The sequence below is a fragment of the Oculina patagonica genome, chromosome 4 (assembly GCF_052425735.1).
Source record: "Oculina patagonica isolate OP01 chromosome 4, crgOcupat, whole genome shotgun sequence".
In the NCBI taxonomy this organism is placed as follows: Eukaryota; Metazoa; Cnidaria; class Anthozoa; order Scleractinia; family Oculinidae; genus Oculina; species Oculina patagonica.
In genome coordinates, this window is record NC_135761.1 from 12908760 (window position 1) to 12930831 (window position 22072).

Here is a 22072-nt window from a genome sequence, read left to right on the forward strand (position 1 = left end):
CTTCACCTCTGCCACATTTATGTTAACTTTGTATAAAACACAAAAATTAATGTTATTGGTTGTCAGTAAATAAAATAATGTTAAAAGCTCCTGTACCATAGTGGTCCCAATGTCACTTCCAAATAATTACATGATCTTCGGTCAGCACAGAACTGCTAACTATTGTGACTTTGAAGTGATGACGGTAGTAATCAAATACTTTTGTTGCAGATTTATCTTGTTGAGCAGTAAGCCAGTTCTTTGCTGGAGTGGAGTGGCTCTTGGATTGTCTCAGTAAGTACTTGCAGTTGTCTTAGCACTGGGAATATAACATATATTATGGAGGTTAATTGTTTGATAAATGTCATGCAGTCGTAAGCAGTGTTTTTATAATTTCTTTAAAACAGGCAGCAAAAGGTTATATTGAAAACAAGCTCCACATCCCCTGTAAAACTTCAACTATTGATTGAGGGAAGCCACTCCGATTTTCAGGTTTGTGTAACAAAAAGAATTTTTTTTTCTTTTTAAAAAGTGTTATTTCCCTTCGAATAATGCGCTAATTAAAAACAACAATAAGAAAATGTGCGATAGCAGATGTCATCTTCTATAACAAACCAGAAATTGCAACAGCAGATAGCAGATGTCATCTTCTATGACAAACCAGAAATTGCAACACATTATTGACATAGACGTTGAACCTTATGTGGATTTTTATAAGGAAACTGATCACTATACTTTTAGACATAATGATAAGTTAACAGTAAAGATGAGATATGCAAGAACGAACATCCTTAAATATTCTTATTTTCATAGAGTAGTGGGAACATGGAATTCGCTTCCTCTTTTCATTCGTGAGGCAACAAGTGTGAACTCTTTTAAAGCATTAGTTAGAAAGTTTTTTATGGATCAGCAAAATTTTTAAATATTTTTCTTGTTTACTTATTTATTACTATTATAATTTCACTTTCTTTTTTGTATTTTTTATCTTAGTATCTTAGGTGATCTGCTTTAATATGGGGTCCTTGACTATTTTGCAGTTCATCCTTTGGACTTGTTTTTAGTGCAGAATGCACTATTGTGATGGTTTGGTGGGTTGTCGTTTGCTAAACCCCTCAGGCGCTAAAGCACTATGGTGTAAACTTTTAATCACCAATTAATTAATTAATATCAATTAATTAATTATTCCTTGTGGAGGGGGTGGGGGTGGGGAGCACCTGACCGTACCCCTAGGTAAAACCTGGAGCACATCTACGTTACTTTCATATGAAGATCTCAAATGTATATATTTGTTTCAGAAAACCCTTTGCTCTCCTTGTGGTACTACTCAACGTAATTTACACCAAACGCATGCGCAGATTAGTCTACGTTGTTTTCTGGAACTATCATGAACATCGCTTGTATTGCGTGTTTGCGGTAGGCTTCCTGCAGACTTCTTGGCGCCAAGTAAAAACCGCAAATTAATTAAATTAGATTTTGAGACTTTCACGGCGCTTTCGTAATTAGGTATGCAAAAACTTGCACCGGGATTTTCGGCGTGAACACCTGATAACCAGGAAACAAATATCCTAGCTGTACTGCGTTTTAAAAAACCTGTCGAAAAATATGTTTTTTGATTAGATTTGTTTCTTTAGTTTTTGAGAATCGTCTTTCGTGCAGTCTAAACCGTAACTTAATTAAATTAAACAAATGTCATCGATGCCGCCGTAAAACAAACAAAAAACAAAAGTTTCATGTTATCGCATTTTCAAGGAAGACAAAAGTATTTTGTTACAAACGAACAAAAGTGTCGTGTTACGTTTGCAAAGATTAGCGTAAGGAACACCTGGGAAAGAATACAAGTAGCCTGTGAACAGTTTTTCCGAAAGTAAAATAAAGCAAATAAACACGAACATATATAAAACAACATACTTTCAATTGTTCCATATTGCATTCTGCACTTACCAAATCATCGAGATTTTTCTTAGCCTTAGCCTTAGCCATAAATTGTAATAAATAAATAAATAACTACATACTATAGTAGTGGCACTTAATCAACTGTGAAGAATGCCACTGACAGAACCATCTCTTTAGTACCTTGCACCTGTTACCTCGTTACTTTTTGCTCATGTAATTACCCTTTAAAATCTTTTAGATACAGCCAATGTTCAGTTCCCATGGAGGAAGTCCAGAGCATCCTCAAGCAACCCTTGAACCAAAGGTTAGTGAAGATGCTCAGAAATTATTTTAAAGTAAGGGTTGAATTACCGGTAAGTGCATATTGCTTAGTGCCTAACTAACAGCGAATAGCCAGTGAGGTGTAGCCAAGTCAACAATAACTGGTGAAAAAAATTCAGGCTCGTAGTCTAAGAGCCTTGTTCTATGATACAAAAGTTAAACGTTATGTGTTGTCTTCAATTGTGAATGTGACAACAAACATGAAAGCATTGAATAGTAGACTAGCTTATGATCGCACAGCCAATCAAATTTGGAGATTCACAAACAACTACCACAAGTTTCTACCAACATATAATGATAACATGTTTGTTTGCTAAATCAACAGAAGGAGCTGCCAGTCCATGTTAGCTTTTCACCTTCATCGATGGGCCTCATCTCTAGTTCTCTGGTCATCAAGGCCCTTACAGGAAAAACAAAATCTAAGGTGATATAGCATTGATCTATAAAACTATGTACAATACTCTTGATTTCAATGAGTATGTAACAGAGAGATAGACATAATGGGTGTTACATGAAGTTTCTTAGTCTGAAGTTATTGTTTCATGTTTGTCCTATGGCAACTACTTCAACCATTATGTCACATCATTTCTGTATTACAAGAAATAACGAATCTTTGCAGAAGGGGTAGCTTTTATCATACTGCATGTTGTGTTTTCAATGCCCAGTATCTCCAGAATTTTAAACTAAATTCTACAATTGATTTAGACACTGGTTGATGGTGTCCCTTAAAAACTAGAAATGGTCAAGTAACTGCACAAATTATCAAGAGATAACTCTTTCAAATGCTCCCCCCATTTGCTAAATATATCATTTGTCTTTAGATACCACTGTATGGCTGTGGTGGAACAAGTCAGTTGGTGTTGGTGGACATCAGACAGCTTAGTGAAGGATATGTCACCAATGTTGGAGAGGTATTGTCTTAATTTTATTGCCAATGATGATGGAGCTTTTTTTACTAAATGTTGCGTAATAGAAACATCAAGTTCCTTTTATCTTACACACTGCTCAAGGAACCTCGTTTAAATATGGTCATTGTGTTCGGCAGCTTCAGTCCATGTCAATGGACTGACTGGGGTTATTATGTTGAGTTTTTTGGCAAGTGCCTCTCTCTGCCAAGAAGTATAGGTGGGTACCATCAAAATGTTAGGGGAACTTGTCAAATATCCTAGTGGTGGGTAACCTGTGGGAGAAGAGGATGCCATCCAGGACACCCAGCAATTCCACTTACTATTTACTTCGTATTGTTGCAATTGGGATAAGATCTGGCAGCGTACCCCTTTGGCCTGAGTGCAGACCTCATGTTGTTACATTGTACTTCCTTGTGTTACATTACAGTAGGATCCTGTTAATCCCACAACAGATAATTGACAGGCCAGTGGAATCTGGCTTTTAATACGGCAATTGTCACTGTTTTTCAAGAGTTGTAATAATGATGTGTTTGAATAAACAAGGTGACTATAAGATTGGGCTTCACTTGAATAGTGCCATTAATAACAAATTCATTCAAAGATGTTTCTTTTATCAGGTGTCTCTTGGAAAAAAGAATTCTGTCAAAGTTGTGGTGAGAAATTCTGGCACAAGGGCAGCTTTTGTCAAGGCTGCGTGTTATTCAGGTACCATTTGAAATTTTAGTACCTCGTCACCCTTAGTCAGTTTATGTATTCTTAAAAGTAGACATTTAAACAAGCAGCAAATTGGGATTTAAAGTTACCATATTTTAATTTTTTAAAATGCAAAAGAAATTGTGTTCATTGGGGTAAAAACTGCAATTCAAAAGGACTGGGTTGATGTCACTAGTCAATTAGTGACCAGTCTCTCAATTGTTACTTTATTGTATTCAGTATGGTGGAAAAAGCTCTTTCTGGCGAAGGGGGGGGGGGGGGGGGGGTTGTCAGCTGATAAAATAGTGATCAAACATGGATGACTATTTTTTTTTGCAAAACATCTCAGATGTACATATTATTTTTTTTTTAAATTTCTTGCACATTGTAAAAGGGTGATAGGAACGTTAAACATAATTTGTATACTTTTATTGACAAATGCTTTAAAATAATATAGGCCTTTAAAGCTTTTGACCATGGAAATAATTTGAAGATGGCTCTCGACCCTCTTGACAAGTTGAATTAGCTGGCACAAGTCAGTTCAAGATTTAAACTCTGTTTGGTCTCAGTTATAAAATAGTTATGGAACTTGGTGAAAAGTTCCTACAACTTCTTACAGACTGTGATGTTATTGACCTGAAAATAACCAAAAGTCAACACCTGTGTGAGGCCCTCTTGAAAAAACTGCCCACTTTTGTCGTGTAGCGTGCTTCTTCAAAGCTTAATGATGCCCTTGTGTCTCTATCCTAGATATCCATTCACGCCAACGGTATCCTTCCAGTCATTTGAATGTCCATCCAGACAGTTTTGTCCTCTCTGAAAGAACGTCAAAGGTGTGTAGCATTTTATTTTTGTATTTTGACCAATATCAATCTCATTTGCCCTAATGCCTTTTTGTAGGTTCTCCATTGTTATCTTCAAAAACTGAAAAGGTTACAAATTGTGTATTATATTTGACAAAATGTAAAATGTTTTTTTTACCAGGCAGTGTTGATTGAATATCAACCATTGGAGAAAGATGCCATCAAGTGTCGCACATCTGTGAACTCTGTGGCTGTTGTTGCTTTCTACACTGGGGACGAGTTCTTGAGACGGCAGTTCAAAAAGTAAGGAACAACACAATCATTGTTGAGTAACAAAATGATTTTGTGAATAGAACATATAATTAATAGTCTTGGTGACATAAATGGGTATTTTTTGAACTCAGTACAGTAATCTGATGTGCAACTAGCAGTAGTACATGTATGCTATTTATGTTTGGATGTCTCCATTGTTAATGCCAGCCAAGCTTAAAGGCTATCATGGTAGAACTACTGGTAAATTTGGGTCTACCCAGCCATCATCTTAAAAAAGCAATAAAGAGAAATCAGGAAAACAAACATACAGTTAAAATGTAGAAAGTGATGACTGAATTGATTGTATGCCAGGAATCTTCAAACCAGCTCTCGCCAGCCTTATTCTGAAATACTGGAGAGAAGTCTTTTAACAGGAATCGACTTTACCACAACATTTCAAGATGAGGACAAACTTGTAGAAGGTATAACATTTAGTGTCCCACAACCAGCCTATTCTCGGTGATGTTTTATTTACCAGTTATTTTTTTTTTATAAGATAACCCAGTTCTAAGCTGTGTCAGGGTTACCACAGGTCAGAGAGTGGTCAAAATCGTGAAGGTCAGGGAAAAGTCAGGGAATTTAATTTTGACATTTGGAAGAAAAGTCAGGGAAAATTGAATTTATGACACCTCTGATTTAATACCATTGATGGATGTAAGAAGATAATTATCCAAAGTAGAATATTATGCAGTGTGACTGCGTGCATGAAGCCATTCACAAATTATATATTGGATTTCTTGCTGAATTGGAACAACCTGTAGATCTCAACAAATAAGTCAGGTACTAGAATGCCAAGTCTCTCAATTTTTCATTTCATAATTGTTTTGCTCTTCGTCAACTGAATGCAACCTTAATCTTTGGCAATATGGTTTATTGGTTTCTTCAAGGAAATTAAATTGTTATTTTATTTCTTCAGATGTGAAGTACCCCCAAGTAGCCAGTTGGGACAGTTTTTTCCAGAGCAGTGTATCACGGGTTCTGTTGACTCTGGTAGGCTCACCACCAGGATCTAGTCCTGTCAACAGACCTGATCCTAACAGATCGGTGGACATTGTGCCGGTCTCTGACAAACAGGCTGTACAACCTCAACAGACAAGTCCAATCCCTAATGGTAGGTTCCTAAGATGTTTTTGGTGTTGCTGGCTCTTCATCTATAGTATCCTTCAAAGAGGCTTTGCCAGTGAGGGATCCCGTGTCGCTTGTCTAAATTTCAGAAGTAAACCTTAATTAAAAAAATACTGATGCACTGAGAGCCACAAAATGTAGATCTTCTGTATTTTATTGTCAATATCTGTCTCTATTTGCCTGAGGGAACCTAAGCCTACAAAAGCCTAGTGTTATTTATTTGGTTTCCTTGCCATGTATTTTTTTCTCTTCATAATTACTGTTAAGATATTGTGAATTGCACTTTATAGAAAACTTAAATATTAAATTAAACTACTGGTAACCACAGGTTATAAAGTGCGTGCTTCGGGAAACTTTTGTTTTCGCATTCTAATTGTTCTTTGTGGAGGAAAAATTCTCTACTTCATGTTTGAACGATACATTTTCGGATCCTTTTGCATTGTAACCGTTCATGGTGGAAGATTAGAACAAGGCTTAGGTCACCCCCAAGGGTGTCAATAAATCACTGGAGAAAAGTAACGCGTCACACAAGGAATGCATGATTTAACCAAGCACGCGGTTTTATCTGTCAGTGAACTCGCTGTGTTGTCAGTGTTGTCACCTTTTTCGCATTCTGATCGTTCTTTTTTTTTTTTTTAATCGTTCTTGGTGGAAGAACAAAATTTTCAACCTTTTGCTTTGCAGCTAGCCTTTTATAAACATGGCGCGCATGCGTTGTACGCAATCCGCTGGTCACTGTCAAGATTAGGGTTGCGGGCCTCTCTTACTCCTTCATCCAAGTGTTTCTGTTTTATTGTTGACATGCTGTTAATATCCAACAGGTAATCCTGGAGCTGAAAGTTGGACAGTCATTCCTGACTTTCTCACTTTGTCATCTTGTAGTTCAAGTAGGTTGTTACAGTCTTCTATTACCTGTAAATGTAGAATGGAAACCTTCAAAGTGATGTCATCCACTTTTGTTGAATCTGCACTGGTTTTGGAAATGCTGACTTTCTCTACAGATTTGTAATGGAGTGCTAGTGGAAAGCTTCCCTGGCATAGCACAAAAACAATTGCTGTCGGATAAACTCTTGCTTTTAGCCACACCTTTAAACATTTCTTGAAAATACCATTTATTGCTTGTGCCTTGAATTGTTATGACCGTATTCCTATATAGAGCTTGTGTTTACTAAGTACCGGTTAATTCCTTTGTCGGCATTTCAATATTGGTGACAACTGTAAATAACATATTTTTTGTAACTCCATCTTAGAAGATGACAAAAGTGGTAAAGGCTCCGAGCAACTTAGAATTGTCAACTTTTCTGATCGTTCACTTGGGTAGGTGAAGTGGTAAAATTATTAGTTTTATTTTTCTCATCTAATTATCTGTCTCAGTCAGGACAATTCCATTATTGGCAGACCTTGATTGAAGCATTCAAAGAATATCTAATTATTTTAGTCAAACCAAACAAAAGCACATGGACTTGCAAGGGTTTCAGATAAGACGGCATTCTCAGGTCAAAAACACGATGAGGTCAGCTATCTGACCCAACAAATTGATGAAAAAAATTTGACAATATATTCCATAAGGACCATATCTAGTAACCTGTTGTAATTCCTCATTGATGCCTTGCAAGTGAATCTTATGTCGAACTTTGACAACATGTTTGTTAGCAATTTTGGTAATGAAAGTTGTGGTCTTTGAGATTTTTGGAGGTGGAATTTTGCTTTTCCTGTAAGTGATTGTTTTTCTCCTAACTGGGCTGAGTTACGTTGCTATCTGAAGAAGCTCACATGTGCAAAAATTCTATTTAATGTTGATGATGCATTAATAATTGCTGATAAATGATAAGCAAACATCTGCAGTATTGTTAAGACCAAACAGAACAACTTACAGTTGTTATAAATAATGCATTACTTCAAACGATGTTGCTTATAGATTTGAGTTCATTTGGCCAGCACATTCCATTGTTATCACTCCAGAAAGAGGACAAATCCCACCAAGGTACAATATACTGTAATGCAATCATTTGGTTTTGAGCCTGTTCTGTGTGTGCGCTTGCATCAGCAAAAGGAATTTATGAGTACATGTACTCTTAATCTTTACTGTCCTTTTCATCTCTTATTAGGAGTCAGGCCAGGGTTTTAGTTAGTGCCAAGCCTAATCCTAGTGGCTCTTTCTCTCATCTTCCTTGGGGAGGTACAATCTACTTAAAGTGTGATGGTAGGCAACAGGTATGTTTAACATAATTATATTCTTTTGATGTAGATGCCTTTTTTCAGTACAATACTACTTGCTACTTGCTATTCACCCATACTACTTTCTGCCTACCCATATTATTTGCAGTCCACCCCTTCTGCTGGCTACCCACCCATAATTACATGCTGCCCACCCACACCACTTGCTGCTTACTAGTAGTACATGCTACTCACCCATGCAGAGCTGCAAATAACAGTTGGTCATCGGACATTGGCTGACCAGAATTTGCTTATGTCTGATGAAATCTCAAGACAGTGTGGTCGAACATGATGTCCAGACAGTTTTTTGAACGTAAATCATTTTACGGCAACGATGAATAAAAATCTGTCCAGCCAAAAAATCTGTCCAAACAAAATTATTTTGTTTTGTCCGACCAAGGGGTGTCTTAGTAGATCAAATGTCCTTTCAAGTGAAACAAATTATTTGCAGCCCTGCATATGTAACTTGTTGTCCACCCACACTACTTGCTGCCAACCTTATACTTGCTCCCCATTCATATTACTTGTTGTCCACCCATTCTCCTTGCTTACTGCCCACTTGTATTACTTGCATTGCTGTCCACTGCTACTTCTGTCTACCAACCCATACTATGTGCTGCACACCCATATTACTTGCTACCTGCCAATTCTTTCTCTAACCACCAGTTACTCGCTGTCCACCAATTCTTCCTATTAGAGCGGTTTTCACTTGAGTGTCGAAAGTAATTTGCGTTTGCTTTGGTTTTGCATTACTACGCTTAGTGATTGGTTTAAATATCTCGCGCCATTTTCTCAACCAATCAGAACTACATGTAAAACCAAAACCAATCGTGACTCGCTCGCGCACGTTTTACCGCGCTTTCTGCCGGCTACATGTATTTGCTTCGAGTTTTGATTGGTTCACTGGATTGTCTGTGTCCTTTGTGGTTGGCCAGAGTAATTACTTTGGTTTTGGTTTTACGACACTCAATTGAAAACTGCTCTATCCACTGATACTTAGTCACCCAGTTACTTGCTGTCCACCCATACTACTCCTGCTAACCTGTTCAACTTGTTGTCTACCCCCACCGCTGGCTTCCTGCCCATTCTACTTGCTGTGTACCCATTTTTTTTTTGCTGTCCACCCATTCTACTCCCCATGCACCTATTTTTATATGTAAAACTACACTCCCTTCTTCCCATGCTACTTTCTTTTCTTCAAACTGCTTGATAACCAAAAGTGCAAACCATGCTTTAAGCTCTAATTTGTTCCATAACGATGGTCAGTAATCATTTTTGGTTTGCTATTCAGTCTATCAGAGTGCAAATAAGAGAAGAGCAAGTTCCTCTGGAGAGTTCTCCATACCAGTCTGGTGCAGTAAGTTTTCAGTCCATACCTACTGCAGTAGCTGGAGGCACACCACTTCCCACAAATCACTTACCTCCCCTGAGAATCAAAAACAAAGATATTGTGTTTGAAAAGACACTGATTGGGACAGTCACAAGTGAGTCGTAAATGTTTTTCATTTTTCTAATTTAAATAGTAAGTAGAATAATTTTTATGTGACAAATATATTTGATTGTGTAGATAGCACAACAATTTTTGTCTACAGTTCAAAGTTTAGTGTGCAGGAATGACTTTCAACAGCAAAGATACAGTCAACTCTCTCTTAACGGACACCTATATAGGATGGACACCTCTTTAATATGGACATCTGGTGTTGGTCCAATCCCTGCCGTTTTTCAGTCATTTTACTGAAGACGGACACCTCTCTAAAACAGACAGTTGAAGCAAGTCCAGACAGTGTCCATTTTAGAGAGAGTTGACTGTACGTAGAAAAGCATACGCAATATGCAATGCTGTTGCAATATTTTCGAGTCGTCTACATGAGCAATTTTTATCTGTCATATAAAAGGCAACATGCCAGCTTCTCAACAAATATATTTTTTCACATAAAAATTGGCCAAATTTTCCTCTCTACGTGAGCAAATAAAAATTTTCTCACAAAAATTGCTCGTGTAGACAACACCTTATGCAAAAATAAGGGTTACAGTCTATTTCAGCAAGCTTAAAGAGACTATGACACGGGTATCTCACGGGTATCTCACGGGCATCTTACTTTCTAAAATAAGTTGTAGGCAACTTTACCCATTAGAAACATTGTCTTTGAACATTAAACGGAAGACACAAACTTAATTTGGGGATAGAAATCAAACTTCAGCTATAAATATCGATTTTTTTTAAGGTGGTGGAAACAACTTTGAAAAATTGGCTAACATTTTCAAATTGCAATTCATTTCCATCCAAGTCATCCACAGCCAAACACACTTCAAAACAGTTTTGTGCCCTAAAATAGCAATTGACACAAATATAAATTTGGGCTGTTCAGAAATCTGTTAAAATATGTGACATAGTCCCTACAACAAGTCTGAATTATCATTGCTCAATTTACTTTCAGCATCACAGATATTACTAACCAACACTGCATCAGTGGAAATGACTTGGAACTTGTCTTCTGTAGCACCAGCTTATGTTAAGGTTTGCAGAATGTAATTTTTAGCTACAGCTTAATTTGTGCAGTTGAAAAACGACAGCATGTTTAAGTCTGGCTGTAATCTGCTGCTACATACTCTTGTTTTCAACTTTTCACTGGAATCAAATATCAATATCAAAAGTCATGTAAACTATGCACTTGTCATTCTAAATAATAAGTATTGTTTTTCAGTATGTTCTAAATATGATTACAAGAATTTCCTCTTCCATTTCGCCTAGTTGATCATTTAGATCATTAAGAATTTCCAACCATTGGAGAATACAGACTGAGATACATTTTATTCTTAGTATAGTACAGTACAACCCTATTTTTTCAAACCTCCAGGGGAAATGAAAACTGGTTTGCGAAGGAAACCAAGAAAGCAAGGGTTTGAGAAATCGGTACTCTACTGCATATTGCTTGTGTCATTGACTGAAAAAATGACTGTCTCTTTAATTAAATAATTGTGCTTGGGTCTAAATTCCAATCTATCCACCACATGCTCATGAATCACTTTTTTTAAAATTAGAATTCAGTTAGACGTAAAATAAATTAAACAGTCTGTGAAATGATGTCTTGCAGGTGGATGATTCAGGAAACATTTGCAGGACAACTTACCTTGCTTTCAGCATGGCCAAACGTGAAGGGACAATAGAAGCTGGAAGGACAACACAGGTAGAATACAATGCATTCTTTGCAGACAATTTTAACTGGTGAAAGCCACTTGTCCAACCTTGCACTTCTTTGCATTCATTATGACACGCCTGTGTGCCTGGGTAGCCCACTACCTCTCAGAACGAGTTAATTCATTGCTTCTTAAAACAATAGATAACAGGTGACAACAATGCCCCTAGCCCTAAATAACAATAGAGGTAGTGTTTACAGCAGGTGAATGAAAAGAGAGGTTCCAGAGAGGTAGTGTCTTACTGGTGTGCCTTGGCACGATGGTGAAATGTTAAGCTAATGCCCACACCCTGTGAATACAACTGGGAGTTCTTCTTCAGTAATGGTTGTAGTGGGGTAGCTAGCTAGCGTATGGACCAATACTCGTTTAGAGAAAACGAACCAACCCGGACAATAACCAGCCTACAGTCTGCAACTGGGTGAAACAAAAGAAGAAGAAGAAAACAGGAGATCTGTTTTTCAGTGTTAAGACCTGGAATATTTCAACAACTACAATTTTCTTTCAATTACATTTAGCTTTCAAGATAGGGTAGTTAAGCAGACACTTAACTTTAATTATTATTATTGCATTGAAAATGCTATCGAGTTTGTTTGATTTGTTTGTGTATAACTACCCCTTCTGCTGTGCTGATAAATCCTAAATGATTGCTCTCTTTGTTTCAGATTTTAGTTAAGTTTCAGCCTCGCGATGTTGGTGAATATGAACAATCTTGGGACCTCATGGTGAGTCAAACTGGGAATAAGGAGGAGGCAGTGTGGCCTAGTGGTAGGGCGCTGGACTTCTAACCCGGAGGCCCTGGGTTCAATCTGCCACTAGCTTGACTGGATTTGTCTTCGGTTGTCCCGTAATAAACTCCTCCATGCTTTGTAAATAGACTACCGGTTAGCCTCCTGCCAGTTGGGGATTTTTAACAAGTGGCAAAATTATTTTGTTTGTTAATTTGCAGTGTCCACAATTAGCACAACAGTGCTAAATACATTGACACTTAAATAAAGTGATTTATTTTTTTTTTTTTTCATTCTATGTTATTTTGTACATGTTTGAACCAACTGTACTGTATACTATTCTCATACTCAAGTTGGGGCATGGATTCCCAGTGTTGTGGTCTGGTCTTTGTCCATTTTGCTGTGTACTGTTGAAATGCTCAGAGTTACACATAGCTGTACGTCAAGCTACTCTGAAATCCGAGGGTAAAAAACATCATGATGATGATGATGATGAAGTTAAAAATAAATGTTATCATTGGATGAAAGAACCACAGTTATTTATTTCTCTTTGTTTTGAGGTTATGTTTGTGTCAACAAGAGGAATTAGTTTTAAATTCATAAGTGTCCCTTTTTGGCAAAGAAACGGCCCTCTGTTTTTTAAACTTTGGTTAATTAACGTCCACAGCTTAATTTGATGAGGGTTGTTGGTAACATTTTGAGGTGGTACAATTTTTAACACTAAAATGCAGCTCATTTTTCACCCATGCATGCTTGTTTCCATTTTGGTCAAAACAATTTTACTGACCGATTTTTATTTTATTATAATTTTCTCCGTAGACCACATCCAATGCGAGTAAATCAAAACAGAAGATCTTTCTCCATGGCCAGGTATATTTTGTGTGAAAGATTGTAGATTATCACCATGCCAATCTTGAATGATATTGTTTTGTAGTCAAAAAAAGTTCAACTTGTTCTTTACAAACAATTCTTCAGTTGAACACAGTTTGTCACATGTTTCACATGTTTCCTCAAAGCACACATTTTGTAAGACAGCTACGAAAACCAAACACTTGATTTGTCCAAACAGAATGTTTCATTGCTGGTCCAATTTTGTAAGTACATGTAAACGTTTTTGCGAAATCAAGTGTGAAATTGCAGTGTTCAACTTTGTGTAGAAAATCTAAGGAAAACAACTTTTGGTTTGGTTTATTTGGAGATTTGAAAAATTGAGGGTTCAAGAAATCAGGCGTTCACTCTAAATACTGTGATTTAATTTGAAATGCTATATTTATTCTCAGGCTGTAGGTATAATTGGTGATTTTGAAGCTGGAAAAGCTGAAGATGCCAACACTTTCCCACCAACAAAATCAAAGAAAGTTACTATCAAAGAGCCATTAAAGTGAGATGAATACTATTAGAGATTGTCTAATATTAAATTTTGTACTTGGTAACTTATGGAGATTATGTATGTATGATTAGGGTAGTTTTCAATTGTGTTATTAATGTAAAACTAGAACTGAAGCAAAACCAGTTACGATGGACACATTTAGTTTGGGTTTTGCATCTCAGTTTCCTATGTAGCTATGTAGATTGCAGAAGTACTTTAAACTGTCCATAGAGTATAACAAAGTAAATTAAGCAATGATGAATTACTTCCAATTTGAAAAGAAAAATGCACTGTATCATAATGATTGTGTCACTGTGTAATGGAAATTTTTCAATATACGAAGAGTTAACAAGTCAATCAATCAATAACTTTATTTAAGTTATTAAGTCTTTTAACAAAAAAAACAAAACAAGAGAAAACAGATGACTGCTTCGTGGATGTTTTTAACTATCGCACCTGTCAGTGTTAAGCTGGACAGTGGAGCCTAGACATAGACACAGGTTTTGGCAGCAATTATCTGCCCACAGTAGGGACTTTTAAACATTTAAGTGGACTTTTCCATGCATTTTCAGAGACATCTTGTGACTCTTTTGGCCATATTCTGGGGAGGGACATTTGATAAAAACTCAGCTTGGTTCAAATCCCCCACCTATCCCTGGCTCCCCCCCCCCTCCCCCCCCCTCCCCCTTCCCCTTCTCCCTTAGCTTAACACTGATGTGTGCATAATGATATCAGTCTGCTAAAAAGATGCCAAATATTGGTTGTTTTTTTTTTTATTTTTTTTTTCTGATTGAGAGAAGATTTCTGTTTTGCTTAGTTGAAGTACAATCAGGCATAAATTTACAGATCCATATAGTACAAAAAATGAGAAAGTTCTTTCCAACAAGATTACTGATCACTTTTAAAATCGTTTTTCCCTCTTGGTTTCAGATCACCTAAGAGCCAGAAAAAAGGGCTGTTTGTTACAGAGAATGTACTTCAGTTTCCTGTCACAGCAGCAGGGTCAACTAGTGAAGCAAAAATTAAGATCAACAATTATAGTTTGGAAGATAGCCCATGCTCGGTGAGGAGATACACTTGCATGTCTCTCTTTACCATTTTCTAAATGAGGTTTCTATCTCTCTTGTATTTTAGTCCATTTAAAAATTTGTGCTTATTGTGCGGCTCCAGAAAATATCCATACCCACCCCATGGAAGGTCATTGGAAAAAATTCGAGGGGGTAGGGGTCCAAGGAAAGATGAGGCTGGAATCAGAGAGGAGAGGGTTCAAATCAAAAACCTTCTTGGGAGGGTATGAATATTTTCTGGAACAACACATTGTAAGTTAGTATGCCGCTTTGGTAGTTGCTTCTTATATCAACAACCAACTTGCAAGCTTCTTTGTGCATTGACTACAACTGTTATGTTAGTAAGGTGTTGTGCTTAAATGTACAGTCACCATTAAAATTGTTTCCAATGGTTTTCCAATGATGTTGACAAACAAGCACAAGTAACAGTAAAAAATTTTACACTGAAATATGATGTTGTTTAGGGGGGTTTTTTGGGGTTGGGGTTTTTTAAAAAAAAAAAAAGGGGGGGGGGGGGAAAGACAAATATACACACCAAAGCTATCATATTGGAAGCGATTAGTATCGAGCGTTTTTTTCATATTCTGTTAGCTCATCTAGTTTTATCTATTATTACAATACAGGTGCGAGTTTCTTCACCTAAGACGCCTTTCTCGGTTAAGAATACAAAGTTTTCAGTCAGGTACAGTTAACAGTTGTCTTGGTTGTTTGTTAATAACTTGTGGGCTTGTTTCATTCTGCCATTAATTTAGCTCTTTATTATTCTTTAATCCCAGGAGGGGTACTGAAGTATACATGATGAGGGGGGGGGGGGGGGGTCTGATATAGCTTCATATTGCAAACCCCAAAAAACACACAAGCCTGAAATATTAGATCCCAAAAATACCTGGCATCAAAATTTCCAACCCAAAAAAATACTCTTTATTCAAGTAAGCAGCTTCCGGAGCACACATCGCTGAAAAAAAGTTTGAATGAATATTTTTCTGATCCACTGATCGCAACGAAAACCCAAAACGAAACACGCTCGGAGATAAGACCCAAAAAAATATGCCATTTTCAGACCTAAAAAAAAGTGACGTCCCTGACCCCAAAAAATCCGAGCGATTTTAAACCAAAAAAAAATGTCTGACCCCCATGTCATGTATTATCGAGTTCCCCTACCCCCCTGGGTGGGTCAGTAATCTATTCTAAAATTGATATTAAGCCTTAACAAATTAAAACAAACAAGGATCAAGATTTGTTAAGTTGGGTCTTTTTAGCACTTCATAACTTTACATTTTTACTAAGTTTACAAAACAACCATAGAGACATGAATAATTCTATCTAAAGGTATGGCAAGTCAGTTTTACAACTCTCTATAACATTTGCCAAATGGCCGCTTCCTGTTCATGACAGACAGTATTCACTTCCTGTGGTACTTGCCATGGTTACTTGAATTGTAAATTCCATGCTTGGAAAAGGTTTCCTGTACAGAAGCAAATGGTACATAAATTCACAAAGTTGCCATCACAAAAAAAATTAAAAGGGACCTACTTCAGTTGAGTTCATCTCCATTTCATGCTAAAGGACAGTAAAAAAAAGAGGACAGCTGTGGTGCATCCAGGCCACCCATGTGGATTCACATTTACGGTTTAGCTAGGTTTACTGGTAGGCTTAAGGGTAGGATGTCGAGGTACGGGTTTAGGGTTGTCCAAATTGGGGGGGTGGGGGGTACATGTTTTGTATTGGCAAGCAAAGGGAGCCATTTGCAGTCTGGCATCAGCCATTTACTACACTTAATACCTTCACCTTCTTCTAATTTGCCTTTGCAATTCTATGATAATAACTAATTTTATGTTCAAGTAATCTGATCACAGGTTATTTACAAGTAGATCAAGGATTAGTAACTCTATTCCTCTCTTCTCTGCAGGCCTAACAGATTTGTTCGGTTACCAGTGAGTTTCTCGCCAACTGAGGCAGGAAAGTCTTTTGAGGCATCAGTGGTGATTACAGCTGATCCTGACATCATTCTTACTGTACAGCTTCAAGGGTCAAGTGCTGAATGATTTGACCTATGCAGGGCTCATGGCTATTATTAATTTAACACTAAATTGTATTAATATTAAATTATTATCGATGAAATAGATATCCAGTAAGTTCATATTACAAAATGATTACAATAGACAATGTACAATATTATGTGTATGTTGTAAGGATATTCCACAAAGATTCCCGTGACCACTACATTTACTGCCAGTCTTCTACTATTTATAGTCAAGACTGTGGAATGATGTACATGTATGTAATTATTTTGACATCACAAGCTCAAAATATTCTATTTCCCTCACAAAATATTGCTAAATATAAGGAGAGCTTGTTTCTTTTTACATCAGTGTAATTTAGATGTTTTACAGAAAGTATAAATTAAAATAAATGGCTTGAACCGAACCAAGGGTAATGAGCAACGTCCAATTCCTCTTACAAAAATAAATATAAATAAAGCAGAGATGTGATGAGAATATGAACTGCCAGCAGAAGTTATTGTATTGTTACACAACCAAATTCTCAGAACCAGCTTAAAAAGAAATGTTAGGAAATTGGTAATGAGAATTTAGATTTGAACATGCAACTGAAATGTTCAAGGTATTGGAAAAGGATAAAGTTCACTTCCCAGTATTCCTTCCATAGCAGTGCAGATGTAACCATTAATCATTTAAAAGGAACAGTTTACTCCCTTGACGACAAATTAATAATTTGTTTCCATATAGAAACATATATTCCTAATTCCAGTTTAACTTTTTTTAGCAAGGGAAATTAGAAAGAGTATAATTTATACATATTCTGCTAGCAGACTAGAATTGTGAAACAAGTTAAAGTTTTTCTGTTTCAAGAGAAACAGCAGTACTCAATTAATGCTTTGTATAAACCAAGCTAGAGTTAAAAGTAATACTATGTATAGTTCATGTATTAAATTATTTTATATTTATTTTTCCCATGTACAAAATGTTAATCTTTGTAGCAAGAAGAATAAACCACTATTGTGTGACAGGAAAGCTGCATCATTATACATTTTATTTTGCTCAATTATTATTTACTCATACGTTGCATATTTTCCTTCGTGAAGCAACTTCCCTCACAGAACCTAATATCAACACCTACAACTCCTAAGTCCTTACACAGTCTGTCTGAAGCCAGTACATACCAATAAAGAAAGAGAAGGCAATATTATTCCAGGTGTTTGGGGCTCAAACTACACTTTTGTGAAATTTGTGCAGTGAAGCAGCAATGGTTTATTAAACATCTCCATTTGTGTCACACTTTCACAGCTTCTCGTCCGCTTTGTAAAAAAAAAAAAACCTCTAGTACCCAGGATAGGTCCAAATAAAAATCACATGACTGTAAAGCTGGTTTAATCAGAGGAAGACCTGTGGAATTGTGAAAATTGAAACATGTCAGAAAATTTTTTTTAGCTAGCCACATGAGCATAAGTAGACCTTTTTTGGGGACTTGTACAATGGTCAAAGTGTATTGATGCTTGCACTTGCATTTTTTTCCACTGGTAGTAAAAACCAGGCCTATAAACTACAGCTTTTCAATAGGCCTTATCACGGCTTTCCACGCCATCTTGATGAGTAGGAAAGCGGGTAAAATACAGTGTTTGTATGGGATCCGACGCATATCTTTTACAAAAATTGAATTCTGGACAACTTATGAATTGTAAAGTTAAGATACAAGGCAAAAGTTTTTATTTGCCAGTTTGAAGGATGCAGCTGGGCAGAGCGTTCAGTTATGTTTTAATTTCCCCATACAATTTCTTATTTTTTCCGCATGTGATGTCGCGGGAAAAATTATACTGTAATTTTCCACGGCCTACTCGTCAAGGTGATGGAAAACTGTGATAAGGCCTATTTGCTGTTATTAACTTTTCCCCATTACTAACTAGGTTATTTTCCCCAGATTATTATTATGACACAAAATTATACAACTTTAGCGACAAAAGATTGTAATAAAAAGTGTTTATTTACAAACCCATGCATTTAAAATTATTTACTTGCATTAAAAGTACAACAAAACTGAGAAAAATACAAGCATCTTAACCTAATTTAACCCAATATGAAACTAAACAATTATTAAAGCATAAAAAGGAGGATTGGTGTTATTGATCACTGCATCTTCCATGTCAAAAAAGAAATGTTTTCTGTGTTGTTTTTTTAGAAAATTTAAATTCATTAGTGGCGATATAGGGAATAAAAGTTTATCAATGGAGGCGCTTTGCCCAAGTTCTTCTCCACATAAATTAAACGAATGAAAGCATAACAATTCAATAAATATCATCACATTTTGTGAAAACCTGCTCACACCTGCACCATTTATAATCTTGGACACTTTCAAATTTTAAGATGCTGCACATTCTGGGAGCAAATAAATTTCTAAACTATACTTACATAATAACTATCATATTTCAAAATAAAAAAATTCACGGGAAGAGGCCATTGGTATTCTGACAGTCACAATGGTTGAAGTACTAGTGTTGTGCTTACCAAAAAAAATTATTTTAATTCATCTAGAGTGATTCTGTATCCAAATGCACTAAAACTGAAAGGTTTCAACTTATTTCTGTGTTATCATTACCTCTAACACAGCGAGTAACATTCAAAAACAGCAGACTACATTACTTGTGCATGACATTTTATACTTGATTTGTATTAAAGCATTCTATTCAAATGAGTTTCCAGTTGAATGATTATTGAACATTCAAAATTTAAAGCAAAGAATTTGTAGCATTTCCCAACTGAACAACAGGTTGTATACAGTATTCTTTGTCATTTCTGACCCTTTGTTTGTTGAATGAGTAAGGCGGCATTTCGTTAAATCTTGTCAACTGAGGAAAGGCAACTTTCTTTCAGCCACTGCATGTTCTGAAACCCGAAACAACAAAACAAACCTTTAAAAGACCTTAATGTGCAAAATAAAAGAAAATCAGTGAAACAAGCAAAACCCATAACAATATTATTATTGAGAGCTAACCGTAAACAGGCTAACCTGAGCATTGTTTAGCCTAACCAGAGTGCTATTTTTCAGGCTAATAATAATTGACAGAAGTGCACTGGTTAGCCTAAATGGCACACTGATTAGTCTGTTTATGGGAATAGATTTGGCTTATTTGGTGATTTAGTTTTGTTTCAATGTTTCGGGTTTTAGTACATGCCTTCAGCCACGCTGCATGTAATGCAAGGACCTGACCTACAATGTAGTTTAAATCTAATTGACCCTTAAAAACTACCGGTAACTGCCGTCATGTAGGAAACAGCCAAACTAATCTATTGCTTCTGGTGGCCACTTCATCTGTCCAAGAAATGAACTCTTGAGTTTAGTGTATCTGCCGTATCGTTCCAAATTGCAGTTCCGCTGACTGGATCGCCAGCCAACTTCCCCTGAGGTCTTGGTTGGGAATTTTGCATTTGACTTGCCAACTGACAGCTGTGATGCCACACTGGAATCAATGGGAGGAAGTTTCAGGGCCTCGCGCCGTTGCTTTACTCTCACTGCTGCTGTGCCATTTTCAACACTTTCATCTTCATTTGCCAACTATAGAAAAAAGTAAAACTATATTTACTTTCTACTGACAGATCCTCTATGCCAACTCTCCCAGATTATCCAGGAGTCTCCTGGATAGAGACTGAATCTCCCCGTCTCCCATACAAGTCACCTACTCTCCTGAATATGATAGGAAAAGTGCTTGAAATATGTCTTTGGGGGTAATTTTGTAGACATTTGATGTGATTTTGTGGATGAAAAATCGGCGGCACTCTATTTTTTACTTGGTTTGGAGTCTTAAGAAGTGGTACCTTAACGCAAAATTGCCAATCTCCTGGATTTTGATTCTTTTTAGGTTGGCATCTCTGCGGTGTCTGACATTTGCAGAACGCAGAATGCAGACTAAAAGAATATATATTGTGTTACCTTTACCATTATTGAAAGCTAACCGTAAACAGGCTAACCGAAGTGCTATTTAGGCTAACCGGAGTGAATAGTAGGCTAACCGGAGGTGTAGTAGGCTAACGGGAGTGAACTTTTCACTCAGGTTAGCCTACTACCCTCCGGTTGCCTAAATCACCGGTTAGCCTGTTTACGGTTAGCTTTCAATAATGTTAAAGGTAACACAATATATTCTCTTAGTCAGTCTGCATTCTGCAAATGTCAGACACCATTCCCTAGTACCCACCTCTCCCCTCCCCTCCAAACAACCTGAGGCAAACTTTCCAAAATTTTATTTCCTCCAGTACAGGTATAGATTTGCCCAGATTAATACCGGTAAATGCTATTACTAGTTTTGCACATCACTGTCTGTCATCAGCTTAATTTGGAAAGAACTCAAGAACTGTTTTAGGTAAACCATTTCAGTTACGACAATACCAACATGCAATACACATGCATGCAAATTATTCACCCAAGCAGTGATTCCATCCATATTCGAAGACACGAGCAATCGAATTATCGACTATTCCAAACGAGTAACAGACGTTTCTAGAACGTTATGGACACTAGCTGTGCAATAGCGAAAATCGTGTAATCTTCTATCGAAGAGCTAAAGTTTCTTTGTTTAGTAAGAATAAACACAACTTACAATCTTGTATTGTCCGATTAGAAACCCCCAGTTCTCAGGCCATCGCTTCGATGCGCTGTGTTCATGGCCGACGTGGTCCTTCCTATTAAGAAATGAATATTTTAACATCACTGAAGTTCAAAGAATTCGAACGTTTATCATACAAAATAATATTTCGTGTATAAACACACTTGAATGCATGAACTACCTTCAAGTTTTCACAATAAGTCGATCGAAGTTCGACTTCGAACTAATTAACAAATTGGGTTCTTCTCTTACCAGATTTGGTCCTGATGAACAAAGTTGAATCCCGTTTTACTTTTTCCAAACACCATTTGGAAATCGTTTGCTTATAAAGGTTACAGCATAAGCAAACTAAAAGTAACAGCGGGTCACTCAATAAGTTTACTGAATGTGAAGGCAAGGTTTGTGGCGCTTTCGTAACCATAGCAACCAAATCTCCACGTGACCTTATCCTATGCATAACAAAAGCCCATAGGCCGACTCGTGTCCCCGGGCTCGTGCCGCACGAAAAGCGAACAGCAATTTTGGAGAAATTCCACTCTTCATCCTAAATACAATGTATTCCTCCTTGGACCGCTGCCATTCATCCGCAAAAAATTAAAACTGCGTTTTCTGCTGAATAAAAGTTGTGTTCCATTGTAGCGTGATCATCATTTTGAGTCGCAAAAACGACAAGATAAAGCTGAGGTAGATTTACGCTTATATTGAGCTTAAACATAGACATTAATCGAAATAAGTTTACGATAATAAGACCTTTTTAATAACGCCATACATTTCTTTATATTTCGAACATACAAATATGTGGAAGGGGAAAGGGGGGCGGGAGCACGGGAGAAAAGGGGCAGGAATTGA

At 36.9% G+C, this 22072-nt stretch overlaps 2 protein-coding genes across 4 annotated transcripts in view; one reads left to right on the forward strand and one right to left on the reverse strand.

Annotated features, from left to right (window-relative positions):
• Positions 1 to 17642, forward strand: part of LOC144651409 (uncharacterized) — a 52554-nt gene extending 34912 nt beyond the window's left edge. For all 3 annotated transcript variants that reach the window (XM_078511339.1, XM_078511340.1, XM_078511341.1), the window contains exons 30-52: positions 211 to 273; positions 387 to 471; positions 2111 to 2176; positions 2519 to 2617; positions 3015 to 3104; positions 3719 to 3806; positions 4545 to 4627; positions 4779 to 4900; positions 5222 to 5331; positions 5826 to 6020; positions 6856 to 6921; positions 7285 to 7351; positions 7953 to 8018; positions 8143 to 8248; positions 9543 to 9735; positions 10690 to 10769; positions 11347 to 11439; positions 12112 to 12171; positions 12994 to 13044; positions 13455 to 13555; positions 14474 to 14606; positions 15234 to 15292; positions 16520 to 17642. In XM_078511339.1, coding sequence (XP_078367465.1) covers positions 211 to 273; positions 387 to 471; positions 2111 to 2176; positions 2519 to 2617; positions 3015 to 3104; positions 3719 to 3806; positions 4545 to 4627; positions 4779 to 4900; positions 5222 to 5331; positions 5826 to 6020; positions 6856 to 6921; positions 7285 to 7351; positions 7953 to 8018; positions 8143 to 8248; positions 9543 to 9735; positions 10690 to 10769; positions 11347 to 11439; positions 12112 to 12171; positions 12994 to 13044; positions 13455 to 13555; positions 14474 to 14606; positions 15234 to 15292; positions 16520 to 16655 — 2212 coding nt within the window. In that variant the 3' untranslated portion in view covers positions 16656 to 17642. The remainder of the gene's footprint in view (positions 1 to 210; positions 274 to 386; positions 472 to 2110; positions 2177 to 2518; positions 2618 to 3014; positions 3105 to 3718; positions 3807 to 4544; positions 4628 to 4778; positions 4901 to 5221; positions 5332 to 5825; positions 6021 to 6855; positions 6922 to 7284; positions 7352 to 7952; positions 8019 to 8142; positions 8249 to 9542; positions 9736 to 10689; positions 10770 to 11346; positions 11440 to 12111; positions 12172 to 12993; positions 13045 to 13454; positions 13556 to 14473; positions 14607 to 15233; positions 15293 to 16519) is intronic.
• A 948-nt stretch (positions 17643 to 18590) lies between these two features.
• Positions 18591 to 21618, reverse strand: LOC144651552 (ciliary microtubule inner protein 1-like). Its single transcript, XM_078511517.1, has 3 exons — positions 21476 to 21618; positions 21218 to 21299; positions 18591 to 20178 (listed from the first exon to the last, which is right to left on the reverse strand). Exons 1-3 carry the CDS (start codon positions 21529 to 21531, stop codon positions 19906 to 19908), a joined length of 411 nt encoding a protein of 136 aa, XP_078367643.1. The 5' UTR covers positions 21532 to 21618; the 3' UTR covers positions 18591 to 19905.
• Positions 21619 to 22072: the final 454 nt, after the last annotated feature.